Source organism: Drosophila serrata, unplaced genomic scaffold, assembly GCF_035046125.1.
Source record: "Drosophila serrata isolate PLE 108 unplaced genomic scaffold, ASM3504612v1 contig_276, whole genome shotgun sequence".
Classification (NCBI taxonomy): domain Eukaryota; kingdom Metazoa; phylum Arthropoda; class Insecta; order Diptera; family Drosophilidae; genus Drosophila; species Drosophila serrata.
The window spans coordinates 11,039,713-11,064,627 of NW_028257174.1; the positions used below are offsets into that span (position 1 = coordinate 11,039,713).

Consider the following 24,915-nt stretch of genomic DNA (forward strand, 5'->3'; position numbering starts at 1 on the left):
ACATAAGGGTATTTCGCCATTAACGCCCTCTGGCCACACCGCCTGGGCTCGGGTCCGAGCGCACAGCTGATCGGTGTCTCTGTTTTCTTGCGCCCTCTGTGCCGCCGCTGCGAAAGGAGTGGAAAAGAAGAAACGAAACAATACTTGTGAAATAAATAATGGTTGCTACGCTGCCCACAGTCACCCAGTGAGACGACCAGCTGCACGATGCGCGAGCCCAATCTATATGTGATCCTGTCGCATGCGCTAATCGGTAAGTGCCCCGGCCGGTGGGCGCCAGCTCTGCCTCCCTTCCGGGCAGCATGATTAATCATCGGTGCCCCCACAGGCTCCGGCTTCTTCTTCCTGTACGTGCAGCATGTGCGCGTGATCTTCGAGACGCGCACCAACATCCAACAGCTGAACCAGTTGGAGCGCGAGGCGTTGCTCCGACGGGAGGACGCGTTGTACTATGCCTTCTACAAGCGGCTGGCCGACGGTCCGGACTTCTGGCACGGCTACGAGCAACTGAAGAACGTCACGGACATCGAGTATCCGCACAGCGTCAATGTGCTCCAGCGCTTTTACGTGCTGCCAGAGCTGGTCACGGCGTAAGTGTGTCCAGGAGGGGGAGCAGGAGCAGGCTAATGGTATTGTTCCCTCCACAGGTACTTTTATCATGTGGTCCGCGCCGGCTTTAATCCGCTGGTCCAGCCGATGCAGTTCTACCTCGAGTTCGTGTGGCTCATGGGCGGGGTGACCCTGCTGGTGCTGTATCTCTACGGGACACTGCTCAGCGAAAACGTTTTCGGTGGCATATATGGCGTGATCTCGTATGTGATGTTTCACAGCTTCGTTGCGAAGATATACGAGAGACCGCTGGCGAGGGAGAACTTCGCCTTTCCCTTTATCTTCTTGCAGATGTTTTATCTCTGCATCTGCATCGGACGCATCATTCATCGACAGCGGCACACTTCGCGTCTGTTTATGGTGAGACCACCCGCTTTTCCACATTGGACTGCAGTGTACTAATGCTTCTGCCGCCGCCTTCACAGATATTCGCTATGTCACTGTTCACCGCCTGCGCCCTACTCTCCTGGCAGTTCTCCACCTTCATCTTCACCACACAAATCCTGATCGTGATGACGTCCTGGAATGTTAGTGCCTTGCCCACGGGCGTGGCCAACGCCTTCGCTTTGGACTACTCCCTGTCGCACCTGGTCGGCCACGCGCTGGCCTTTGTGATGTCGCACGGCAACAGTCAGCTGCTTTGCACCTGGCAGCTGAGCGTCTCGCTGTCCGTCTTCCTCATCACGGTAGTGCGTCAGGTGCGCCAGGTGCGCAGCCGGCGGCTTGGACACACGCAAGATCCGCTGCAGGGCGACTACTTTTCCCTGAAGTTCATTCTGCTGGCGCTGCTCTTTGCGAGCAGCATGCAGGGCAAGCTGCTGGAGCTGCACACGCACTACTGCGACCTCTGGGCCCACTGGGCGCTCCAGGTAAAGGTTGGATTTGTGGCTAACCTCTCCGCCTGCAACCCGCTGTACGCGCGCATCGCCTGGTCGGAGCTGTGGCAGCTGGTAAAGACGCTGATCGTGAAACCGTACTGCATGTACGGCGTTGTCATGTTGGCCATGTTCTTCCGGCGCTGGCGAAAGAGCGGCGCCTCAGCCAGCTCCGTCAGCGAGGAGCAGCGCCAACGCGCCCGCAATTATGTGCTTGAGGACTTTCTGGAGGAGCACCGCGTATCCATGGGTGACATGTCCACCCGGCAAACAGAGCTCCAGTTGCAACAGTGCTTCCGCCTGCTGAAGAGCTGCGATTACGACTACGAGCGCTACAAACGCGCCCAGGCCCGCCTGCGCCAGGAGCAGCCACCTGCCCGCGACGACTTCATGCAGGACATTCAACGACTGCGGGCGCAGATCCATCGCAACAGCGACAAGCAACGGAAGGAGCGCGCCCAGGAAACCAAAGAGGCACCCGGCGAATGTAGTACCGGTGTCCCGCTGCTCGGTAACGAAAAGCTTAAGGAAGTGGAACCGGAGGAGGACCCAATCAGCTTAGAAGCGAACCCCGACCGCAACCGAAAAGCTGAACCGGAAGCTGAAGCCGATGCCGAGTCCCCTACAGATGCTTCTGAAACTCTGCCGTCCAAGTCCCCACAAGAAGAGGAAGGGGAGCCCACCTCCGCCAACACATCCACATCGGGCTCAACGCGCTCTAGTAGCCAGCGTCGTCAGAAGCGGACTGGCTCTAGGCGCAGCTCAGTGGTGCCCACGGTTAGTGCCCAGATCTTCAACCTGCACTGTATGTACAGCTTCCTGCAAATGCTCGTCTTTACCGTCATCGGACTGGCCGTTCGCAAGCTCTTCTTCCTCAGCTTTACTCAGGGCTGCGTCATCGCGCCCACAGTGTGCTCCAAGGTGTGGTACCACCGGCAACGCAACATCTTCTGGTCGGTCTCCCTGGCCGTCTTCCTGCTAAGCATGTTCGATCCGGGCATGGTGGTAAGTTGCCCTTGGCCAATGTCCTCAAATTAAATGCTTATCCTCCTGCTACTGCTCCACAGAATATTCGCGAGGAGTATCTGCCGACGCGGTACAATGCCGACGACCTGGACAGCATGCTCGAGTGGATCAAGCTGAACACAGAGCGAGATGCCGTCTTTGCGGGTCCCGTTGAGATTATTGGCACCGTGCACCTGACCACTAAGCGGCCCATTGTTAACCATGCGCACCTGGAGATGCGTCAGATGGCGTGAGTAGTAGAGTCCTGACCCCACCCCAATCTACATAGCCACCAATTAGAGGGAGATGACTCATGGGCTCAGCCACTCTCCCCGTCTCCCTCCATTTCGCTAACCATTTGCAATCTTGCGCTCTTGCAGGGACCGCACGGAGCACGTATACTCGGTGTACAGTCGCCAGCAGTCGTCTGACATCTACAATCAGTGCGCCCAACTAAAGATCCAGTACTTGATCATATCGCTGGACGAGTGCACCAACGAAGTGCGGTGAGTGACGACGCAGAAATCGAGCCACTTGAAAGAAATATCATATCTCTCTTTGCTTTGCAGCGACGACTGTGACCTGCTGGCAATTTGGGATGACAAGCAGCCGGCGTATCGACGGTATCCACAGTTCTGCCACGAGCTGCTGCATAAGAATGTGCCCAGTTTCTTGAAGGTGTACGCTAATGAGAACTATGGCATCATCAAGATGTTCTCGCAGAGCGTGCAGATCAACCTCAAGCATAACAAAATGCCCGAGATGGCTATATAGTCATCATCGTCGTCTTCGAGGTAGCCGGGAGGGGATGCTGGGATGAGGGAAATTGACTGTGTTGTGTTGTTCGTAGCTGTGTGACTAGGAATTAGCGTTTTACGATGTCTGTGTATTATGATTACGTTTAGTATTGCTGTGGGGCCCCTTCCCGCTCCTGCTTGGCCCCTCATTTTCGCCTCCCTCTCCTAGCCCCGCCGTTGTACCCGTTCCAGAGCGCAGCGCAATCGGAGCGTTGGAGAAAGGGAGATGTCGACACCAAAAGATAGCCGCAGGCGGCAGGCAGGCAACCATAGCTGGGGGCGGCCGCTTCCGCTGGCTATCTGGCTAATAACTGGATGCATTTAGCAGCTTGACTTGTTTCTGTTGCGCTTCGGTGCGTTCAGACCTCGTTTGGATCATTCCCCGCGCAGCCCTCGCATTCAAATAAGTTAATCTAGCCGTATGGACCGACTCCAAACTCTAAGCACTTTCGTTAAGTTTAAGCTAAGCTTTTTACATTTATGTATCAATTGTAGTATATGACGTGTGGTCCGGCTCCCGGATATGTGGGACGATGATGCGTGTCCATGGAATCCACAAATCCTAGACCCAAGTACGGGCAAAGTGTATTTGCCAGGCAATAAGTGAATTAAATGATAAAGTTGAACAATCAAAAAAATGAGGTGAGATTTACCCTATATAAACTTAAATTTTATCGATTTTGCATTTAAAAGTAACACCCAATTAAATAAGTGCTGGAAAACCCCATAACTTTAAAAGTCTGGTAGAACTAAACTATCGATAACTTCATACATCGTGAGCTGCATAAGAGTGACCAGCTAATGTCAATGTAAAAATCTTAAATATTCAAGAGTCTGGCAGACCCGAACTATCGATACCTCTTACGCATCGTCAGAATTTCAAATGGACCAACTTCTATTAAGGTAAATACTAAATTTTCGGCATTTTTAAGGTAAGACTTTGCAGGCACACTGCCGTTAATTTAGTGAAAATCATCTTGCAATCAGTATCATTAAATCGCTGCCGCTTTTATTTTAGGCCCAGCATCAACAAATCAAACATGCTCTACCTGGAGATGATTGAGCACAGAGATGCGCGATCTCGATCTTGCAGTGCAAAGTGAGTCTCCCCAAACAACATCAGGTTGCAGCGTCTAATCCCTCATCCACTCTATCCACAGATAACATGAATTCGCTGGACAAGAAGGCGCACCTCTTCTCAAGCAGTGCAAGCGCGACGAGCTGCAGAACGAGTTCACGGACACGGTGTTCCACAGCCTGCGCCGTGAGTACTTCAAGATGGCTTCCCGGAGCTGAACCACCGCAGCCACTGCTCTGCTGCTGATTATGAACAAGGAGATCTAATAGCGGGGCTAACTTGACCGACACCTTGGCCAACAGCTTCGCGGTCCACGTTGCGGGCTCTGCCGCCGGTACAGGCTCGGTATATTGGCTGCCCAAATCAGTGCCAGCCAGTGACACCGGAAGCTGGAAAGCGACGCGAGACCATCTGCACAGTGCCTGCTCAGCAAAAGCGCACCAATCTCAACGACTCACTCCCTGTTGTTGCATCAGGCTCGGCAACTGCACCACGATCATCAACTGCGTCCGCCGCTAGCGTCCCAACCGCGCAAGCCCAGGCAGCCAATCATGTCGGCAGCAGAGCCACCACGCATCTCAACTCGCCCGTCGCCGTAGATGTGAGTATTGGCGGTTGGCGAGTGACAGATTTACCAGGGAAGGAGAACGTCCACTCTGAAGCCCAGCTATGAGGTCATCCATGAAACTGCTGTTACAACGGACGAATGCTGGTTACAGGCGAGCCAGCGGTGCAGTCGGAGCCAAAAGCAGCTCGCACCACACCAGCCGCGGACATGAACATGGACATGGACACCGCAGCCGCAGCAGGCACAGTAATCACCGCCAGAAGAAGCTAAACACGGCCCTGGTTGTGCCCACACGTCTGACTGGGCACCTCCACGTCTGGCGGCAACTCCGTCTCCTCGTCGACCTCAGCGATGAGCGTGGATTCGATGGGTATGCTCTCCACGACATCAGCTGTGCCCTCGACGAATCTCTCAGCCGGTGGCCTGGCCCACGGCTCGCTCTCGATGGCGGTAACAGAAGCGGTTTGTTTGGCGGGCCACAAATCCCAACCCCAAGACCGGGCAACGTGTATTGCCAGGTAATAAATGAATTAAACTATAAAGTTGAACAAACAAATAACATCTTTTACACCATACATTTTTTCTGATCGTATTTACAACTGTATTTTAAATGAAACGCTTAATTTAATTGTTCTCAAATTTCAGTAGTGATGGAAAACGCAATACTTCGAAGGTTTCAAGCACTGAACTATCGATAAGTTTATAAGTGCGACCAGTTTAGGTAAATGTAAAAAATCGTAAAACTTTAACAGTCTGGCAGCTCTAAACTATCGATATTTTTCAGATCGTGATAGATTCTTTTACGATAAATACTGAAAATTCGGCGTTTTGAAGGTAAAACTTTGCAGGCACACTGCCGCTAATTAAGTGAAAATCATCTTGCAAAAATAGTTCGTAAATTGATGCTGCCTGCTTTCTTGGACCTAGCAGCAACACCGAACATGCTCCACCTGGAGATGTTCGAGCCCCCAGGAGTTGCGGGACCGCTTCACAGAGATGCGCGAGCTCGATCTTGCAGTGCAAAGTGAGTCTCCCCAAACAGAATCAGGCTGCAGCATCTAATCACTCATCCACTCTATCCACAGACAACATGTACTCGCTAGACAAGAAGGCGCACCTCTTCTTCAAGCAATGCAAGCGCGACAAGCTGCAAAACGAGTCAATGGACACGGAGTGTGACCACACAACTGATGCAGCAGGGACGCATAACGGCCAGCTATGAGGCCATCCATGAAGCGGCTGGTACCACGGCCGAATTTCGGTTGCAGCAGCCCGGCGGAGTGGCGGCCGGAAAAGTTTTGGCCACTAGTGGTGCAGCAGGAGCCACTAGCAGCTCGCACCACCCTCACCACTGCCAGACGCACTACAACAGCCACGGACATGGCCACGGGCAAGGACACCGCAGCCACAGCGGGACTGCAATCAATACTTGAAGTTAAACACGGCCCTGGTTGTGCCCACATGTCTGGCTGTGCACAAAACTGGGCACCTCCACGTCCGGCGGCAACTCCGTCTCCTCGTCGACCTCAGCGAAGAGCGTGGATTCGATGGGCATGCTACCACACCCTCGACGACTCTCAGCCGGTGGCCTGGCCCACGGCTCGCTCTCGATGACGGTAACAGAAGCGGTTGGTTTGGCGGGCCACAAATCCCAAGACCGGGCAACGTGTATTGCCAGGTAATAAGTGAATTAAACTATAAAGTTGAACAAACAAATAACATCGTTTATACCATACATTTTTTCTGATTGTATTTACAACTCTTCTATATGAAACGCTTGATTTAATTGTTCTCAAATTTCAGCAGTGCTGGAAAACGCAATACTTCGAAGGTTTCAAGCACTGAACTATCGATAACTTTGTAAGTGCGACCAGTTTAGGTAAATGTAAAAATCGTAAAACTAACAGTCTGGCAGCTCTAAACTATCGATATTTTTCAGATCGTGATAGATTCCTTTACGATAAATACTGAAAATTCGGCGTTTTGAAGGTAAAACTTTGCAGGCACACTGCCGCTAATTAAGTGAAAATCATCTAGCAAAAATAGTTCGTAAATTGATGCTGCCTGCTTTCTTGGACCTAGCAGCAACACCGAACATGCTCCACCTGAAGATGTTCGAGCCCACAGGAGTTGCGGGACCGCTTCACAGAGATGCGCGAGCTCGATCTTGCAGTGCAAAGTGAGTCTCCCCAAACAACATCAGGCTGCAGCGTCTAATCCCTCATCCACTTTATCCACAGACAACATGTACTCGCTAGACAAGAAGGCGCACCTCTTCTTCAAGCAGTGCAAGCGCGACGAGCTGCAGAACGAGTCCACGGACACGGTGTTCCACAGCCTGCGCGGTGAGTACTTCAAGATGGCTTCCCGGAGCTGAACCACCGCAGCCACTGCTCTGCTGCTGATTATGAACAAGGAGAACTAGTAGCGGGGCTAACTTGACCGACACTTTGGCCAACAGCTTCGCAGGCCACGTTGCGGGCTCTGCCGCCGGTACAGGCTCGGTATATTGGCTGCCCAAATCAGTGCCAGCCAGTGACACCGGAAGCTGGAAAGCGACGCGAGACCATCTGCACAGTGCCTGCTCAGCAAAAGCGCACCAATCTCAACGACTCACTCCCTGTTGTTGCATCATGCTCGGCAACTGCACCACGATCATCAACTGCGTCCGCCGCTAGCGTCCAATCATGTCGGCAGCAGAGCCACCACGCATCTCAACCCGCCCGTCGTCGTAGATGTGAGTGTTGGCGGTTGGCGAGTGACAGATTTACCAGGGAAGGAGAACGTCCACTCTGAAGCCCAGCTATGAGGCCATCCATGAAACGGCCGGTACAACGGCCGAATTCTGGTTGCAGGCGGGCCAGAGTGGCCTACAGCAACCCGACGGAGTGGCGGCAGGGAAAGCTTTAGGCACTAGTGGTGCAGCAGGAGCCACTAGCAGCTCGCTCCACCTTCACCACTGCCAGACGCACTACAACAGCCACGGACATGGCCACGGGCAAGGACACCGCAGCTACAACAGCAGCCACAGCGGGACTGCAATCACTACCAGGAGAAGCTAAACACGGCGCTGGTGCTGCCCACATGCCGACTTCAAACACGAACCTCCACGTCCGTTGGTAACTCCACCGCCTCGTCGACTTCTTCAATGGGCATGTATGCGGTGGATATGCTCTAAACGGCTGCAGCTGCGGGGTGGCCTGGCCCACGGATCGCTCTCGATGACGGTAACAGAAGCGGTTGGTTTGGCGGGCCACAAATCCCAACCCCAAGACCGGGCAACGTGTATTGCCAGGTAATAAGTGAATTAAACTATAAAGTTGAACAAACAAATAACATCGTTTATACCATACATTTTTTCTGATCGTATTTACAACTCTATTTTAAATGAAACGCTTAATTTAATTGTTCTCAAATTTCAGTAGTGATGGAAAACGCAATACTTCGAAGGTTTCAAGCACTGAACTATCGATAAGTTTATAAGTGCGACCAGTTTAGGTAAATGTAAAAATCGTAAAACTTTAACAGTCTGGCAGCTCTAAACTATCGATATTTTTCAGATCGTGATAGATTCTTTTACGATAAATACTGAAAATTCGGCGTTTTGAAGGTAAAACTTTGCAGGCACACTGCCGCTTATTTTGTGAAAATCATCTTGCAAAAATAGTTCGTAAATTGATGCTGCCTGCTTTTCTTGGACCTAGCAGCAACACCGAACATGCTCCACCTGGTTATGTTCGAGCCCCCAGGAGTTGCACGACCGCTTCACAAAGATGCGCGAGCTCGATCTAGCAGTGCAAAGTGAGTCTCCCCAAACAGAATCAGGCTGCAGCATCTAATCACTCATCCACTTTATCCACAGACAACATGTACTCGCTAGACAAGAAGGCGCACCTCTTCTTCAAGCAGTGCAAGCGCGACGAGCTGCAGAACGAGTCCACGGACACGGTGTTCCACAGCCTGCGCGGAGAGTACTTCAAGGTGGCTTCCTGGAGCTGTCAAATCAGTGCCAGCCAGCGACAACGAAAGCAGAAAAGCGGCGTAAGACCATCTGCACAGTGCCTGCCTAGGAAAAGCGCACCAATCTCAACCACTCACTCCCCGTGGTTGCATCAGGCTCGGCAACCGCAATAGGATCATCAACTGCGTCACAACCGCGCAATCCCAGGCGGCCAATCATGTCGGCAGCAGAGCCACCACGAATCTCACCTTGCCCGTGGGCGTGAGTGTTGGCGTTACTGTGCCACAGCCACATATAATCAAGCGTATGTGGCCACCCAATAGATGCAGCAAGGACGCAGAACGTCCACTCTGAAGGCCAGTTATGAGGCCATCCATGAAACGGCTGGTACAACGGCCGAATTCTGGTTGCGCGCTGGCCAGAGTGGCCTACAGCAGCCCGACGGAGTGACGGCCGGAAAAGCTTTAGCCACCAGCGGTGCAGCAGGAACCACTAGCAGCTCGCACCACCTTCACCACTACCAGACGCACTACACCAGCAACGGGCGAGGACACCGCAGCCACAACAGCAGTCACAGCGGGCACAGTAATCTTAACCAGGAGAAGGCGGTTCACAAATCCCAACCCCAAGACCGGGCAACGTGTATTTGCCAGGTAATAAGTGAATTAAGCTAAAAAGTTGGAACAGTCACATAACGGGGTTTACCATATATTACTTTAAATTTTCCTGATCATATTTACAACTCCCTTGAAATTAAGTATTTAATTGTTCTCAAATTCATGCAGTGCTGGGAAACGCAACAAATTCAAGAGTTTGGCAGCACTGAACTATCGATAACTTTATAAGTGCGACCAGTTAAGGTAAATGTAAAAATCTTAACGTTTTAACGGTCTGGCAGCTCTAAACTATCGATATTTTAAGATCGATAAATACTGAAAATTTGGCATTTCGAAGGTAAAACTTTGCAGGCACACTGTCGCTAATTTTGTGAAAATCATCTTGCAAAAGAAGTGTTCTTAAATTGTTCCTGATTCTATTTTTCTTGGGTCCAGCAGCAACACCGAACATGCTTTACCTGGAGGACTACCTGGAGATGATCGAGCACCTGCCCCAGGAGCTACGCGACCGCTTCACAGAAATGCGCGAGCTCGATCTTGCAGTGCAAAGTGAGTCCCCCAAGCAACTTCACCTTGCAGCTCCTAATCCCTCATACACTATTCACAGACGATATGGACTCACTAGACAAGAAGGCGCACCTCTTCTTTAAGCAGTGCAAGCGCGACGAGCTACAGCACGAGTCCATGGACACGGAGTTCCACAGCCTGCGCAGTGAGTACTTAAGGGTTATGGAGGACGCCGACGAGAAGGTGGCCATCGCGACACAAATCCATGAGCTGGTCGAGCGCTATTTGCGTCGCCTGGACAGCGAGCTTTTCAAGTTCAAGTGCGAACTGGAGGCGGACAACAACGGCATCACCGAGATCCTCGAGCGTCGCTCCCTGGAGCTGGACGGCAACTCGACGGCAGCCACTGCCCTGCTGCTGAGCATGAACCAGAAGGAGAACCGCTACTACGGCGCCAACTCGGCCAACAGCCTGGTCAACAGCTCCGCAGGCCACGTTGCGGGCTCTGTATCCGGCACAGCCTCCACAGTGATGGCTCTGACCAACGCAGGAGCCCTCGGCAGCATCTCGGCTGCACAAATTAGTGCCAGCCAGCGACATCGGAAGCTGGAAAAGCGACGCGAGACCATCTGCACGGTTCCTGTTCAGGAGAAGCGCGCCAATCTCAACCATTCACTCCCCGTTGTCGCATCCGGCTCGGCGGTCGCACCAGGATCAACCCCTGCGTCCGCCACAGCGGCGGCAGCAGTTGCAGCGGCCGCCGCTGGTCTGGCTAGTGTCACAAACGCGCAAGCCCAGGCGGCCAATCATGTTGGCAGCATAGCCACCACGCATCTTACTCTGCCCGTGGCCGTGGGCGTGAGTGTTGGCGTTACTGGCGGAGCTGGGAGCCTGGCAACCACTACCCTGACAGGAGCTGCCGGCTCGGTAGTGCGCCAACTGCCCACTAATTTGGCTCACAGCGTGCTCACCACTTCTGGAGGAGCGGCCCAGACACAGGGCCAATCTGTGGGTTCCTCTGCACCGATTGCAACATCAGCCACAGGCCATGGACATGGCGGACACCCCGCTGCAGGTGCCAATGCCACGGTCACCTACAACCTACAGCAGCTTGGCGGAGGAGCCTCCGCTTCCAGTGCCATTGCCGCAGCAGCCAGCCAAGCGATAGTGGCCACTCAACAGATGCAGCAGGGACGCAGAACGGCCAGTCTGAAGGCAAGCTATGAAGCCATCCATGGAGCGGCAGGTACCACGGCAGAATTCTGGTCGCAGGCGGGCCAGAGTGGCCTACAGCAGCCCGGCGGGGCGGCGGCAGTGGCGGCTGGAACAACTTTGGCCACCAGCGGCGCCGCTGGATCCACTAGCAGCTCGCACCACCCTCACCACTCCCAGACGCACCACACCAGTCACGGCCATGGACATGGACATGGCCACGGGCATGGACACCACGGCCACAACAGCAGCCACAGCGGGCACAGCAGTCACCACCAGGAGAAGAAGCAGAAGAAGAAGCTTAACACGGCCCTGCCGCTGCCCACGTCTCTGGCTGTACAGACGCTGGGCACCTCCACGTCCGGCGGCAACTCCATTGCCTCGTCGACCTCATCCATGAGCGTGGATTCGGTGGATATGCTCTCTACGGCGGCGGCTGCGGCCACGACGAATCTCTCGGCCGGTGGCCTGGTCCACGGCTCGCTCTCCATGACGGCGGCAGGAACCGTTGGTTTGGCGGGCAATCCCGCCAACGTGGCTGGAGGAGTTCCCGCCGGAGTGGCCAGCATGAACCTCCCGACCACTGCGCTAACTCCTGGTTCCAGCCTGACCATCGGCGAGAACGGACTGGTCGTGGAGCAGACGAACGAGGGCGAATGGTCGTACGATCCCAACGAGCCGCGTTACTGCACCTGCAACCAGGTATCCTACGGCGACATGGTGGCCTGCGACAACGACGCCTGCCCCTACGAGTGGTTCCACTATCCCTGCGTAGGCATTACGCAGCCGCCAAAGGGCAAGTGGTACTGCCCCAAGTGCACCGCCTCCATGCGTCGCCGGGGCAACCGAAAGAACTGAGGCTGACTTCGCCCGATGGCCTTCCTTTTCCGCGGCGGTGGCGTCTGGTCGCGCCGTTAGAGCCGAGACGGGATGATGCACGGGATTCTAATGCGGAGTATCCAATTATATAATAATATATAATATATGTATCCAAATAATATATATAGTTAGTAAGGAAGCACGTTTTCTCATTTCCAAATAAAACTGGATTGGTCAAATATACATGTGTGCTGATTCATTTACTCTGTTTCCGCGCATTGCGAACGGCCGCGTGCCGAAAATTTGGAAGCAAATCGCTAGTTTCTCGGCCTGGAGTAACAGGCGAACAGAAAGCAGCAGAAGGTGACTAAAAAATCAGAAAACTGTTATAAAAAACCCGAGTTTCAAACCTTCTCAAGAGCTGCGTATAACAGTTAGCACAGACTCAAACCATTTATCGGTTCACTGATAAAGTTATCGATTTTTCAGTACTGCCAGACTTTTGACGTTATCCAACACTGCTGTAATTTGACAACAATGAAGTTTTATTTTAATTGGAGTTTTAAATAAAAACACGAATTTATTGTTCAACCATCGTTTAATTCACTTATTGCCTGGCAAATACACGTTGCCCATTCTTGAGGCTGCGAATTGTGGCCCGCCAAACCCGCTATCGTCATCGAGAGCGAGCCGTGGGCCAGGGCACCGGCCGAGAGATTCGTCGAGGCCACAGCTGCTGCCGTGGAGAGCATACCCACAGAATCCACGCTCATCGCGGAGGTCGACGAGGAGACGGAGTTCCCGCCAGACGTGGAGGTGTCCAGATTTGTGCACTGTGTGGTGTGGGCACCACCAGGGCCGTGTTTAGCTTCTTCTCCTACCGGTGATTACTGTGCCTGCTGCGGCCGTGGTGTACATGTCCATGTTCATGTCCGCGGCTGATGTGGTGCGCCTGGGAGTGGTACGAGCCGCTTGTGGCTCCGGCTGCATCGCTGGTGGCTAAAGCTTTTCCGGCCGCCACTCCGTCGGTCTGCTGTAGCCCACTCTGGCCCGCCTGCAACCAGATTTCGGCCGTTCTACCGGCCGTTTCATGGATGGCCTTCAGAGTGGATGTTTTGCGTCCCTGCTGCATCTGGTTGGTGGCCACTAACGCTTGGCTGGCTGCTGTGGCAATTGCACTGGAAGCGCAGACTCCTCCGCCACGCTGCTGCAGGTTGTATGTGGCTATGTCACAGTAACGCCAAAACTCACGCCCACGGCCACCGGCAGGGTGAGATGCGTGGTGGCTCTACTGCCGACATGATTGGACGCTTGGACTGGCGCGGGTGAGACGCTAGCGGAGGACGCACTTGTTGATCCTGGTGCGGTTGCGAAGCCTGATACTTGAACGGGGAGTGAGTGGTTGAGATTGGTGCGCTTTTCCTGAGCAGGCACTGTGCCGATGGTCTCGCATCGGTTTCCTGCTTCCGGTGTCGTTGGCTGGCACTGATTTGGGCAGCCGACATGCTGCCGAGCCTGTACCAGTGCAAGAGCCCGCGATGCTGTTCAAGTTAGGATGTCGGTCAAGTTAGCGCCGCTAGTTCCTGCGGTGGTCCAGCTCCAGGAAGCCACCTTCAAGTACTCTTCGCGCAGGCTGTGGAACTCCGAGTACATGGACTTGTCTGCAGCTCGTCGCGCATGCACTGCTTGAAGAAGAGGTGCGCCTTCTTGTCCAGCGAGTCCGTGTTGTCTGTACATAGAGTGGATGAGGGATTAGACGCCACAACCTGATGCTGTTTGGGTAGACTCACTTTGCACTGCAAGATCGAGTCCGTGCATCTTTGTGAAGCGGTCGTGCAACTCCTGGGGGCTCGAACATCTCCAGGTAGAGCATGTTCGGTGTTGCTGCTAGGTCCAAGAAATAAGGCAGCAAGAATTTACGAACTATATTTGCAGGATGATTTAGCGGCAGTGTGCCTGCAAAGTTTTACCTACGAAATGCCAAATTTTCAGTATTTATCGTCAAGAAATTTATCACGATCTGAAAAATATCGATAGTTTAGAGCTGCCAGACTGTTAAAACGTTTAGATTTTTACATTTACCTTAACTGGTCGCACTTATAAAGTTATCGATAGTTCAGTGCTGCCAAACTCTTGAATTTGTTGCGTTTCCCAGCACTGCTGGAATTTGAGAACAATTAAATATTTCATTTCAAATAGAGTTGTTAATATGATCAGGAAAAATTTAAAGTAATATATGGTAAACCCCGTTATGTGACTGTTCAACTTTTTAGCTTAATTCACTTATTACCTGGCAAATCCACGTTGCCCGGTCTTGGGGTTGGGATTTGTGAACCACCTTCTCCTGGTTTTGATTACTGTGCCCGCTGTGACTGCTGTTGTGGCTGCGGTGTCCTTGCCTGTGGCTGGTGTAGAGCGTCTGGCAGTGGTGAGGGTGGAGCGAACTGCTAGTGGCTCCTGCTGCACCACTAGTGCCTAAAGCTTTCCCGGCCGCCACTCCGTCGGGTTGCTGTAGGCCACTCTGGCCCGCCTGCAACCAGAATTCGGCCGTTGTACCGGCCGTTTCATGGATGGCCTCTTAGCTGTGCTTCAGAGTGGACGTTCTGCGTCCTTGCTGCATCTGTTGGGTGGCCACTAGCGCTTAGCTGGCTGCTATGACAATAGCACTGGAAGCGGAGACTCCTCCGCGACGCTGCTGCAGGTTGTATGTGGCCGTGGTACAGTAACGCCAAAACTCACGGCCACGGGCAGATTGAGATGCTTGGATACACTGCAAGATCGAGCTCGCGCATCTCTGTGAATCGGTCCCGCAACTCCTGGAGGCTCGAAAATCTTCAGGTAAAGCATGTCAGGTGTTGCTGCTAGGTCCAAGAAAGCAGGCAGCATGAATTTACGAACTATTTTTCCAAGATGATTTTCACTGAATTAGCGGCAGTGTACCCGCAAAGTTTTACCTTCAAAACGCCGAATTTTCAGTATTTATCGTAAAAGAATCTATCACGATCTGAAAAATATCGATAGTTTAGAGCTGCCAGACTGTTAGTTTTACGATTTTTTTACATTTACCTAAACTGATCGCACTTATAAAGTTATCGATAGTTTAGTGCTTTAAACCTTCGAAGTATTGCGTTTTCCATCACTGCTGAAATTTGAGAACAATTAAATTAAGCGTTTCATTTAAAATAGAGCTGTAAATACAATTAGAAAAAATGTATGGTATAAACGATGTTATTTGTTTGTTCAGCTTTATAGTTTAATTCATTTATTACCTGGCAATACACGTTGCCCGGTCTTGGGGTTGGGATTTGTGGCCCGCCAAACCAACCGCTTCTGTTACCGTCATCGAGAGCGATCCGTGGGCCAGGCCACCCCGCAGCTGCAGCCGTTTAGAGCATATCCACCGCATACATGCCCATTGAAGAAGTCGACGAGGCGGTGGAGTTACCAACGGACGTGGAGGTTCGTGTTTGAAGTCGGCATGTGGGCAGCACCAGCGCCGTGTTTAGCTTCTCCTGGTAGTGATTGCAGTCCCGCTGTGGCTGCTGTTGTAGCTGCGGTGTCCTTGCCCGTGGCCATGTCCGTGGCTGTTGTAGTGCGTCTGGCAGTGGTGAAGGTGGAGCGAGCTGCTAGTGGCTCCTGCTGCACCACTAGTGCCTAAAGCTTTCCCTGCCGCCACTCCGTCGGGTTGCTGTAGGCCACTCTGGCCCGCCTGCAACCAGAATTCGGCCGTTGTACCGGCCGTTTCCTGGATGGCCTCTTAGCTGTGCTTCAGAGTGGACGTTCTGCGTCCTTGCTGCATCTGTTGGGTGGCCACTAGCGCTTAGCTGGCTGCTATGACAATAGCACTGGAAGCGGAGACTCCTCCGCGACGCTGCTGCAGGTTGTATGTGGCCGTGGTACAGTAACGCCAAAACTCACGGCCACGGGCAGATTGAGATGCTTGGATACACTGCAAGATCGAGCTCGCGCATCTCTGTGAATCGGTCCCGCAACTCCTGGAGGCTCGAAAATCTTCAGGTAAAGCATGTCAGGTGTTGCTGCTAGGTCCAAGAAAGCAGGCAGCATGAATTTACGAACTATTTTTCCAAGATGATTTTCACTGAATTAGCGGCAGTGTGCCCGCAAAGTTTTACCTTCAAAACGCCGAATTTTCAGTATTTATCGTAAAAGAATCTATCACGATCTGAAAAATATCGATAGTTTAGAGCTGCCAGACTGTTAGTTTTACGATTTTTTTACATTTACCTAAACTGATCGCACTTATAAAGTTATCGATAGTTTAGTGCTTTAAACCTTCGAAGTATTGCGTTTTCCATCACTGCTGAAATTTGAGAACAATTAAATTAAGCGTTTCATTTAAAATAGAGCTGTAAATACAATTAGAAAAAAATGTATGGTATAAACGATGTTATTTGTTTGTTCAGCTTTATAGTTTAATTCATTTATTACCTGGCAATACACGTTGCCCGGTCTTGGGGTTGGGATTTGTGGCCCGCCAAACCAACCGCTTCTGTTACCGTCATCGAGAGCGATCCGTGGGCCAGGCCACCCCGCAGCTGCAGCCGTTTAGAGCATATCCACCGCATACATGCCCATTGAAGAAGTCGACGAGGCGGTGGAGTTACCAACGGACGTGGAGGTTCGTGTTTGAAGTCGGCATGTGGGCAGCACCAGCGCCGTGTTTAGCTTCTCCTGGTAGTGATTGCAGTCCCGCTGTGGCTGCTGTTGTAGCTGCGGTGTCCTTGCCCGTGGCCATGTCCGTGGCTGTTGTAGTGCGTCTGGCAGTGGTGAAGGTGGAGCGAGCTGCTAGTGGCTCCTGCTGCACCACTAGTGCCTAAAGCTTTCCCTGCCGCCACTCCGTCGGGTTGCTGTAGGCCACTCTGGCCCGCCTGCAACCAGAATTCGGCCGTTGTACCGGCCGTTTCCTGGATGGCCTCTTAGCTGTGCTTCAGAGTGGACGTTCTGCGTCCTTGCTGCATCTGTTGGGTGGCCACTAGCGCTTAGCTGGCTGCTATGACAATAGCACTGGAAGCGGAGACTCCTCCGCGACGCTGCTGCAGGTTGTATGTGGCCGTGGTACAGTAACGCCAAAACTCACGGCCACGGGCAGATTGAGATGCTTGGATACACTGCAAGATCGAGCTCGCGCATCTCTGTGAATCGGTCCCGCAACTCCTGGAGGCTCGAAAATCTTCAGGTAAAGCATGTCAGGTGTTGCTGCTAGGTCCAAGAAAGCAGGCAGCATGAATTTACGAACTATTTTTCCAAGATGATTTTCACTGAATTAGCGGCAGTGTGCCCGCAAAGTTTTACCTTCAAAACGCCGAATTTTCAGTATTTATCGTAAAAGAATCTATCACGATCTGAAAAATATCGATAGTTTAGAGCTGCCAGACTGTTAAAACGTTTAGATTTTTACATTTACCTTAACTGGTCGCACTTATAAAGTTATCGATAGTTCAGTGCTGCCAAACTCTTGAATTTGTTGCGTTTCCCAGCACTGCTGGAATTTGAGAACAATTAAATATTTCATTTCAAATAGAGTTGTTAATATGATCAGGAAAAATTTAAAGTAATATATGGTAAACCCCGTTATGTGACTGTTCAACTTTTTAGCTTAATTCACTTATTACCTGGCAAATCCACGTTGCCCGGTCTTGGGGTTGGGATTTGTGAACCACCTTCTCCTGGTTTTGATTACTGTGCCCGCTGTGACTGCTGTTGTGGCTGCGGTGTCCTTGCCTGTGGCTGGTGTAGAGCGTCTGGCAGTGGTGAGGGTGGAGCGAGCTGCTAGTGGCTCCTGCTGCACCACTAGTGCCTAAAGCTTTCCCGGCCGCCACTCCGTCGGGTTGCTGTAGGCCACTCTGGCCCGCCTGCAACCAGAATTCGGCCGTTGTACCGGCCGTTTCATGGATGGCCTCTTAGCTGTGCTTCAGAGTGGACGTTCTGCGTCCTTGCTGCATCTGTTGGGTGGCCACTAGCGCTTAGCTGGCTGCTATGACAATAGCACTGGAAGCGGAGACTCCTCCGCGACGCTGCTGCAGGTTGTATGTGGCCGTGGTACAGTAACGCCAAAACTCACGGCCACGGGCAGATTGAGATGCTTGGATACACTGCAAGATCGAGCTCGCGCATCTCTGTGAATCGGTCCCGCAACTCCTGGAGGCTCGAAAATCTTCAGGTAAAGCATGTCAGGTGTTGCTGCTAGGTCCAAGAAAGCAGGCAGCATGAATTTACGAACTATTTTTCCAAGATGATTTTCACTGAATTAGCGGCAGTGTACCCGCAAAGTTTTACCTTCAAAACGCCGAATTTTCAGTATTTATCGTAAAAGAATCTATCACGATCTGAAAAATATCGATAGTTTAGAGCTGCCAGACTGTTAGTTTTACGATTTTTTTACATTTACCTAAACTGATCGCACTTATAAAGTTATCGATAGTTTAGTGCTTTAAACCTTCGAAGTATTGCGTTTTCCATCACTGCTGAAATTTGAGAACAATTAAATTAAGCGTTTCATTTAAAATAGAGCTGTAAATACAATTAGAAAAAATGTATGGTATAAACGATGTTATTTGTTTGTTCAGCTTTATAGTTTAATTCATTTATTACCTGGCAATACACGTTGCCCGGTCTTGGGGTTGGGATTTGTGGCCCGCCAAACCAACCGCTTCTGTTACCGTCATCGAGAGCGATCCGTGGGCCAGGCCACCCCGCAGCTGCAGCCGTTTAGAGCATATCCACCGCATACATGCCCATTGAAGAAGTCGACGAGGCGGTGGAGTTACCAACGGACGTGGAGGTTCGTGTTTGAAGTCGGCATGTGGGCAGCACCAGCGCCGTGTTTAGCTTCTCCTGGTAGTGATTGCAGTCCCGCTGTGGCTGCTGTTGTAGCTGCGGTGTCCTTGCCCGTGGCCATGTCCGTGGCTGTTGTAGTGCGTCTGGCAGTGGTGAAGGTGGAGCGAGCTGCTAGTGGCTCCTGCTGCACCACTAGTGCCTAAAGCTTTCCCTGCCGCCACTCCGTCGGGTTGCTGTAGGCCACTCTGGCCCGCCTGCAACCAGAATTCGGCCGTTGTACCGGCCGTTTCCTGGATGGCCTCTTAGCTGTGCTTCAGAGTGGACGTTCTGCGTCCTTGCTGCATCTGTTGGGTGGCCACTAGCGCTTAGCTGGCTGCTATGACAATAGCACTGGAAGCGGAGACTCCTCCGCGACGCTGCTGCAGGTTGTATGTGGCCGTGGTACAGTAACGCCAAAACTCACGGCCACGGGCAGATTGAGATGCTTGGATACACTGCAAGATCGAGCTCGCGCATCTCTGTGAATCGGTCCCGCAACTCCTGGAGGCTCGAAAATCTTCAGGTAAAGCATGTCAGGTGTTGCTGCTAGGTCCAAGAAAGCAGGCAGCATGAATTTACGAACTATTTTTCCAAGATGATTTTCACTGAATTAGCGGCAGTGTGCCCGCAAAGTTTTACCTTCAAAACGCCGAATTTTCAGTATTTATCGTAAAAGAATCTATCACGATCTGAAAAATATCGATAGTTTAGAGCTGCCAGACTGTTAGTTTTACGATTTTTTTACATTTACCTAAACTGATCGCACTTATAAAGTTATCGATAGTTTAGTGCTTTAAACCTTCGAAGTATTGCGTTTTCCATCACTGCTGAAATTTGAGAACAATTAAATTAAGCGTTTCATTTAAAATAGAGCTGTAAATACAATTAGAAAAAAATGTATGGTATAAACGATGTTATTTGTTTGTTCAGCTTTATAGTTTAATTCATTTATTACCTGGCAATACACGTTGCCCGGTCTTGGGGTTGGGATTTGTGGCCCGCCAAACCAACCGCTTCTGTTACCGTCATCGAGAGCGATCCGTGGGCCAGGCCACCCCGCAGCTGCAGCCGTTTAGAGCATATCCACCGCATACATGCCCATTGAAGAAGTCGACGAGGCGGTGGAGTTACCAACGGACGTGGAGGTTCGTGTTTGAAGTCGGCATGTGGGCAGCACCAGCGCCGTGTTTAGCTTCTCCTGGTAGTGATTGCAGTCCCGCTGTGGCTGCTGTTGTAGCTGCGGTGTCCTTGCCCGTGGCCATGTCCGTGGCTGTTGTAGTGCGTCTGGCAGTGGTGAAGGTGGAGCGAGCTGCTAGTGGCTCCTGCTGCACCACTAGTGCCTAAAGCTTTCCCTGCCACCACTCCGTCGGGTTGCTGTAGGCCACTCTGGCCCGCCTGCAACCAGAATTCGGCCGTTGTACCGGCCGTTTCCTGGATGGCCTCTTAGCTGTGCTTCAGAGTGGACGTTCTGCGTCCTTGCTGCATCTGTTGGGTGGCCACTAGCGCTTAGCTGGCTGCTATGACAATAGCACTGGAAGCGGAGACTCCTCCGCGACGCTGCTGCAGGTTGTATGTGGCCGTGGTACAGTAACGCCAAAACTCACGGCCACGGGCAGATTGAGATGCTTGGATACACTGCAAGATCGAGCTCGCGCATCTCTGTGAATCGGTCCCGCAACTCCTGGAGGCTCGAAAATCTTCAGGTAAAGCATGTCAGGTGTTGCTGCTAGGTCCAAGAAAGCAGGCAGCATGAATTTACGAACTATTTTTCCAAGATGATTTTCACTGAATTAGCGGCAGTGTGCCCGCAAAGTTTTACCTTCAAAACGCCGAATTTTCAGTATTTATCGTAAAAGAATCTATCACGATCTGAAAAATATCGATAGTTTAGAGCTGCCAGACTGTTAGTTTTACGATTTTTTTACATTTACCTAAACTGATCGCACTTATAAAGTTATCGATAGTTTAGTGCTTTAAACCTTCGAAGTATTGCGTTTTCCATCACTGCTGAAATTTGAGAACAATTAAATTAAGCGTTTCATTTAAAATAGAGCTGTAAATACAATTAGAAAAAATGTATGGTATAAACGATGTTATTTGTTTGTTCAGCTTTATAGTTTAATTCATTTATTACCTGGCAATACACGTTGCCCGGTCTTGGGGTTGGGATTTGTGGCCCGCCAAACCAACCGCTTCTGTTACCGTCATCGAGAGCGATCCGTGGGCCAGGCCACCCCGCAGCTGCAGCCGTTTAGAGCATATCCACCGCATACATGCCCATTGAAGAAGTCGACGAGGCGGTGGAGTTACCAACGGACGTGGAGGTTCGTGTTTGAAGTCGGCATGTGGGCAGCACCAGCGCCGTGTTTAGCTTCTCCTGGTAGTGATTGCAGTCCCGCTGTGGCTGCTGTTGTAGCTGCGGTGTCCTTGCCCGTGGCCATGTCCGTGGCTGTTGTAGTGCGTCTGGCAGTGGTGAAGGTGGAGCGAGCTGCTAGTGGCTCCTGCTGCACCACTAGTGCCTAAAGCTTTCCCTGCCGCCACTCCGTCGGGTTGCTGTAGGCCACTCTGGCCCGCCTGCAACCAGAATTCGGCCGTTGTACCGGCCGTTTCCTGGATGGCCTCTTAGCTGTGCTTCAGAGTGGACGTTCTGCGTCCTTGCTGCATCTGTTGGGTGGCCACTAGCGCTTAGCTGGCTGCTATGACAATAGCACTGGAAGCGGAGACTCCTCCGCGACGCTGCTGCAGGTTGTATGTGGCCGTGGTACAGTAACGCCAAAACTCACGGCCACGGGCAGATTGAGATGCTTGGATACACTGCAAGATCGAGCTCGCGCATCTCTGTGAATCGGTCCCGCAACTCCTGGAGGCTCGAAAATCTTCAGGTAAAGCATGTCAGGTGTTGCTGCTAGGTCCAAGAAAGCAGGTAGCATCAATTTACGAAGTATTTTTGCAAGATGATTTTCACTTAATTAGCGGCAGTGTGCCTGCAAAGTTTTACCTTCAAAATGCCGACTTTTCAGTATTTACCTTAGTATTTACCATAAAGAAGCTGGTCGCACTTGAATTTATCACGTTCTGAAAAATTTATCTATAGAGTAGAGCTGCCAGACTGTTGAAGCGAACAAAAAGCTTCCGAGGGCGACGAAGAACTTTTATAAGCTTATATAAGAATTCGGAGTTTCGAACCTTCTCAAGATCTTGGTATGACAGCTAGTGCGGCCCAAGCCACATCTGAGTTCATGTGGTGGGCACTAATCGTATGTTTAAATTCTAATTTAAATGAGTTAATGAGTTTAACTTTTTTGCTTACCCCTCTCTATCTTGTCGCAGCCATCGTTTGTTTAGTGATAATATGTAATTTATTCCAACATAAAAATAGGCGAGAAACACTGCTTACAGCTGATTTATGCAGACAGTCAAGTCTGATGACCAGGGCATCGTTTCGCCAGTTGAAGAAGAAGTTGTCGCGGTTGGGTCCTGCAGAACCGATATGCATATGGGGCATTTGTATCCCGATCCGTCGTTGGAAGCGCTTCCGGGGGCTAGTTATGAGAACTTTAATGAATTATACGACTTAAGGAAATATAAAAATATATAGATGAACCCGATACTTAGTAGTCCATTCGCTAAGGGTATGTGTCAAACTTTTATTCTGGTCATAAAAGCAGTCCGTTTTTAAGAGTATGTGTTCTGCACTGAGTGCTTGAACAAATCCCTGGAATACAGATTTGACTGTCCTATATGCAGTAAAGAGGTTGGACACGTTACTCGCATATATTTGTAGATGTACTTCTAACACTAAAAACCATGGAGGAGGCTGCGACAAGGTGCTAATAGATGCTACAAATTTACATTTTACAAAACCGTAGACATGAATATATCTCAAAATAAATAAATCAGCACCCTAAAAATACCGAAAGAATCTATGTGAAATTGGCTTAAGCATTAACAAAGTTACTGGCCTGTAAGGCCCCTTAATGGTTTTTTCAATATTTTGATAGATAAATTAACATTTGATTCGGAATTGTCCAATTGGCTTACAACCTTATCAGCCAGGAGTTGCGACAGCTAGCTCAAGTCGACTTTGGTATTAACCCTTTTAGGGCCAATGGAAAAGTACATCATTGAACCATTATATTTACTAATTAATTATAAGACAAATTTTTATTTGAGATATTAGAAGCGTTAATCAGTTGAAGTAGAATTTAAATTATCAGATTTAATAAATGATATAATAAATGTATACAGGCAAAGGTTAAATGAAATAAACACCCCCAAAGAAGCTTCGGGTCTGTTATCGTAAGGAATGTAGACATACCTAGGGTTAAGCCGTCCAACGATATAAAAGGCCCACAACCGATGGGGGTCGTTATAGTTTGTTCAAAACAGCGAAAACATGAAGTTTACCCTCTTTGCTTTGGCCTTGTGCCTGCTCTGCGTGAGTTTCTAAACAAAAAATTCAAAAATATACAATTTAATTAATAAATGTAAATCATAATTAATGGAATAATTACTTGTAGGTAAATGCCGTGGTGGTGCCCCATCCCAGCGTGGACTCCTCGCCAGAATTGGCCGACTTAACCGACTTGATCGATGGCCAGGCGACCGAGGATTTGGCCATTTTTAGCAGCACCTACAAGTACATTAAGCTGGCTCTACGCAGCATCAAGGGACTCAACTGTGTGCTCAAGTGGGTCGCCGGTATCCAGGACAGTGCCACCAGCTTCAACAGGAATGTGGTCGGTTGCGGTGTGACCGCCAGCAAGGATGTGACCAACCTGATCAATGCCAACGCCAATATCATCAGCACCTCCTCCAGTCTCATCAACCAGAAGTCCGGGGTCTGTGCCAATACCGACACCGAGGGATCCACGATTACCAACAGCTGCTTCGCGAAGACTCTGGCTGGAGTATGGAAACTGAACAAGCAGGTGAAGGCTGCCATTAAGCTGGCCGGCAAGCTGCCCAAGACCGGACCCAATGCCGTCGCCTGTGTCAACGATGCCGTCAACACCCTGGTCACCTACTACACGGCCTTCCCTCAAAACATGCTCGTCTGCTCCCAGTTGACCTCTTAGGAAGGTCCTCTTTACACTTTTTAACTGAATAAAGCATTATATAAAAATATCCTGTCTTTGAATACTATAAACTACATATATATATATATCATATATGTTTTGAATCAAGAAAGGAGAAGAAAATATTGAAAGGAACCAGAAAGGAATGAAAATTAAGGGTTTCTTGGCTACTTTTTATGAGCCTAATAAATCTACGCATGAGGTATTAATATTTGTTGTTGTTGTTTTTTTGTTGTTTGAATTTGTGATAATTTCAATGATGCAAGCCTTTAAAAAAGTGTGAAAAAATTACTAAGACTTTTTTCCAATTCTGTAAATTATAAAGGATAATAGTCCTTGGCCTGTCTGTATGTCAATTTCATTATTTTTATTTAATAATAATAATAGTAATATATCTTTTGCTTTATGGAAATGTAAATTATGAATTTAAAACGCTTTGAGGTAGTCATTCTTCTGTCTGTTTTTTGTAGGTTTTCCAAATGATGAATGATATCAATCGATTTATTGTTTATCAAAAGTATACAAAAACGATTTGACCACAGGTAAGGTCGTAAGCAAGGTGATTACTTCTCTTTGTTTGTTCATTTTATCTGCTTTATTGGCCAGAAGCTCAAACACCTGGAGAAATTCCGACCTTTGAGGAAAGTCCAGAATGTTATCTATTTGCGAATGCCTTAGGCATATTTGATAAATTGGAAAATGTGTATTTATTTGTGTTCCTGAAGGCCAAATCGATGTGCGTCTTTACCATTTCTACTTGCTACCATGCCTAAACACTGGAATTTTGTTTTGTTTTAATTCTATTACTTATTCAGATATAATATAAAGTGTTATAGTATTAAGTATTAAATATACATAGCCTTCCAGAGTATTATAATTTTAGTCAGGAGCTTGAAACTCAGTGAAGGAGTCATTTTCCACCCTACTAATCATATATATTCTTGATCAGCAT

General features: G+C 50.1%; 3 protein-coding genes, 3 long non-coding RNA genes and 2 pseudogenes across 16 annotated transcripts; 5 read left to right on the forward strand and 3 right to left on the reverse strand.

Moving 5' to 3' along the window:
• Nucleotides 1-4: 4 nt before the first annotated feature.
• Nucleotides 5-3,924, forward strand: LOC110181689 (C-mannosyltransferase dpy-19 homolog). The gene is made up of 7 exons (XM_020949530.2): nt 5-253; nt 329-590; nt 648-969; nt 1,035-2,489; nt 2,552-2,739; nt 2,870-2,995; nt 3,059-3,924. The coding sequence occupies exons 1-7, from the start codon at nt 208-210 to the stop codon at nt 3,261-3,263; spliced, it is 2,604 nt and encodes an 867-aa protein (XP_020805189.2). The 5' UTR covers nt 5-207; the 3' UTR covers nt 3,264-3,924.
• On the forward strand, nt 3,810-7,043 carry LOC147643371 (uncharacterized; annotated as a pseudogene). Its single transcript, XR_015272220.1, has 8 exons — nt 3,810-3,858; nt 4,356-4,385; nt 4,447-5,036; nt 5,084-5,302; nt 5,860-5,956; nt 6,036-6,610; nt 6,736-6,811; nt 6,872-7,043. The product of XR_015272220.1 is annotated as an uncharacterized LOC147643371 (transcript).
• LOC147643372 (inhibitor of growth protein 3-like) lies at nt 7,042-8,238 on the forward strand (annotated as a pseudogene). The gene is made up of 2 exons (XR_015272221.1): nt 7,042-7,111; nt 7,173-8,238. The product of XR_015272221.1 is annotated as an inhibitor of growth protein 3-like (transcript).
• Nucleotides 8,239-8,781: 543 nt separating this feature from the next.
• LOC110181670 (Inhibitor of growth family, member 3) lies at nt 8,782-12,291 on the forward strand. 5 transcript variants are annotated; one of them, XM_086836471.1, is made up of 5 exons: nt 8,782-9,546; nt 9,679-9,753; nt 9,815-9,847; nt 9,949-10,059; nt 10,118-12,291. In XM_086836471.1, exons 4-5 carry the CDS (start codon nt 9,960-9,962, stop codon nt 12,085-12,087), a joined length of 2,070 nt encoding a protein of 689 aa, XP_086692597.1. In that variant the 5' UTR covers nt 8,782-9,546; nt 9,679-9,753; nt 9,815-9,847; nt 9,949-9,959; the 3' UTR covers nt 12,088-12,291. The 5 variants fall into 5 exon arrangements, with proteins under 5 accessions (XP_086692597.1, XP_086692598.1, XP_086692600.1 ...); XM_086836472.1 differs by having other exon boundaries at nt 8,795-9,546; nt 9,946-10,059; XM_086836473.1 differs by lacking the exon at nt 8,782-9,546 and having other exon boundaries at nt 9,657-9,753.
• Nucleotides 12,292-12,627: 336 nt separating this feature from the next.
• LOC147643373 (uncharacterized) lies at nt 12,628-14,875 on the reverse strand. Of its 2 annotated transcripts, XR_015272477.1 has the most exons (4): nt 14,131-14,875; nt 14,019-14,068; nt 13,839-13,932; nt 12,628-13,777 (listed from the first exon to the last, which is right to left on the reverse strand). It is a non-coding gene; the product is annotated as an uncharacterized LOC147643373 (long non-coding RNA). The 2 variants fall into 2 exon arrangements; XR_015272476.1 differs by lacking the exons at nt 14,019-14,068; nt 14,131-14,875 and having other exon boundaries at nt 13,839-13,985.
• Nucleotides 14,876-15,279: 404 nt separating this feature from the next.
• On the reverse strand, nt 15,280-17,411 carry LOC147643374 (uncharacterized). Its single transcript, XR_015272479.1, has 3 exons — nt 16,498-17,411; nt 16,294-16,415; nt 15,280-16,231 (listed from the first exon to the last, which is right to left on the reverse strand). It is a non-coding gene; the product is annotated as an uncharacterized LOC147643374 (long non-coding RNA).
• A 118-nt stretch (nt 17,412-17,529) lies between these two features.
• LOC110181762 (uncharacterized) lies at nt 17,530-21,911 on the reverse strand. 4 transcript variants are annotated; one of them, XR_015272483.1, is made up of 7 exons: nt 21,020-21,911; nt 20,817-20,938; nt 19,841-20,754; nt 19,637-19,758; nt 18,661-19,574; nt 18,458-18,533; nt 17,530-18,395 (listed from the first exon to the last, which is right to left on the reverse strand). It is a non-coding gene; the product is annotated as an uncharacterized LOC110181762 (long non-coding RNA). The 4 variants fall into 4 exon arrangements; XR_015272480.1 differs by having other exon boundaries at nt 18,458-18,579; XR_015272481.1 differs by having other exon boundaries at nt 18,458-18,579; nt 20,817-20,892; nt 21,020-21,851.
• A 1,076-nt stretch (nt 21,912-22,987) lies between these two features.
• LOC110181878 (uncharacterized) lies at nt 22,988-24,012 on the forward strand. The gene is made up of 2 exons (XM_020949805.2): nt 22,988-23,323; nt 23,406-24,012. Exons 1-2 carry the CDS (start codon nt 23,282-23,284, stop codon nt 23,961-23,963), a joined length of 600 nt encoding a protein of 199 aa, XP_020805464.2. The 5' UTR covers nt 22,988-23,281; the 3' UTR covers nt 23,964-24,012.
• The last annotated feature ends 903 nt before the right edge of the window (nt 24,013-24,915 follow it).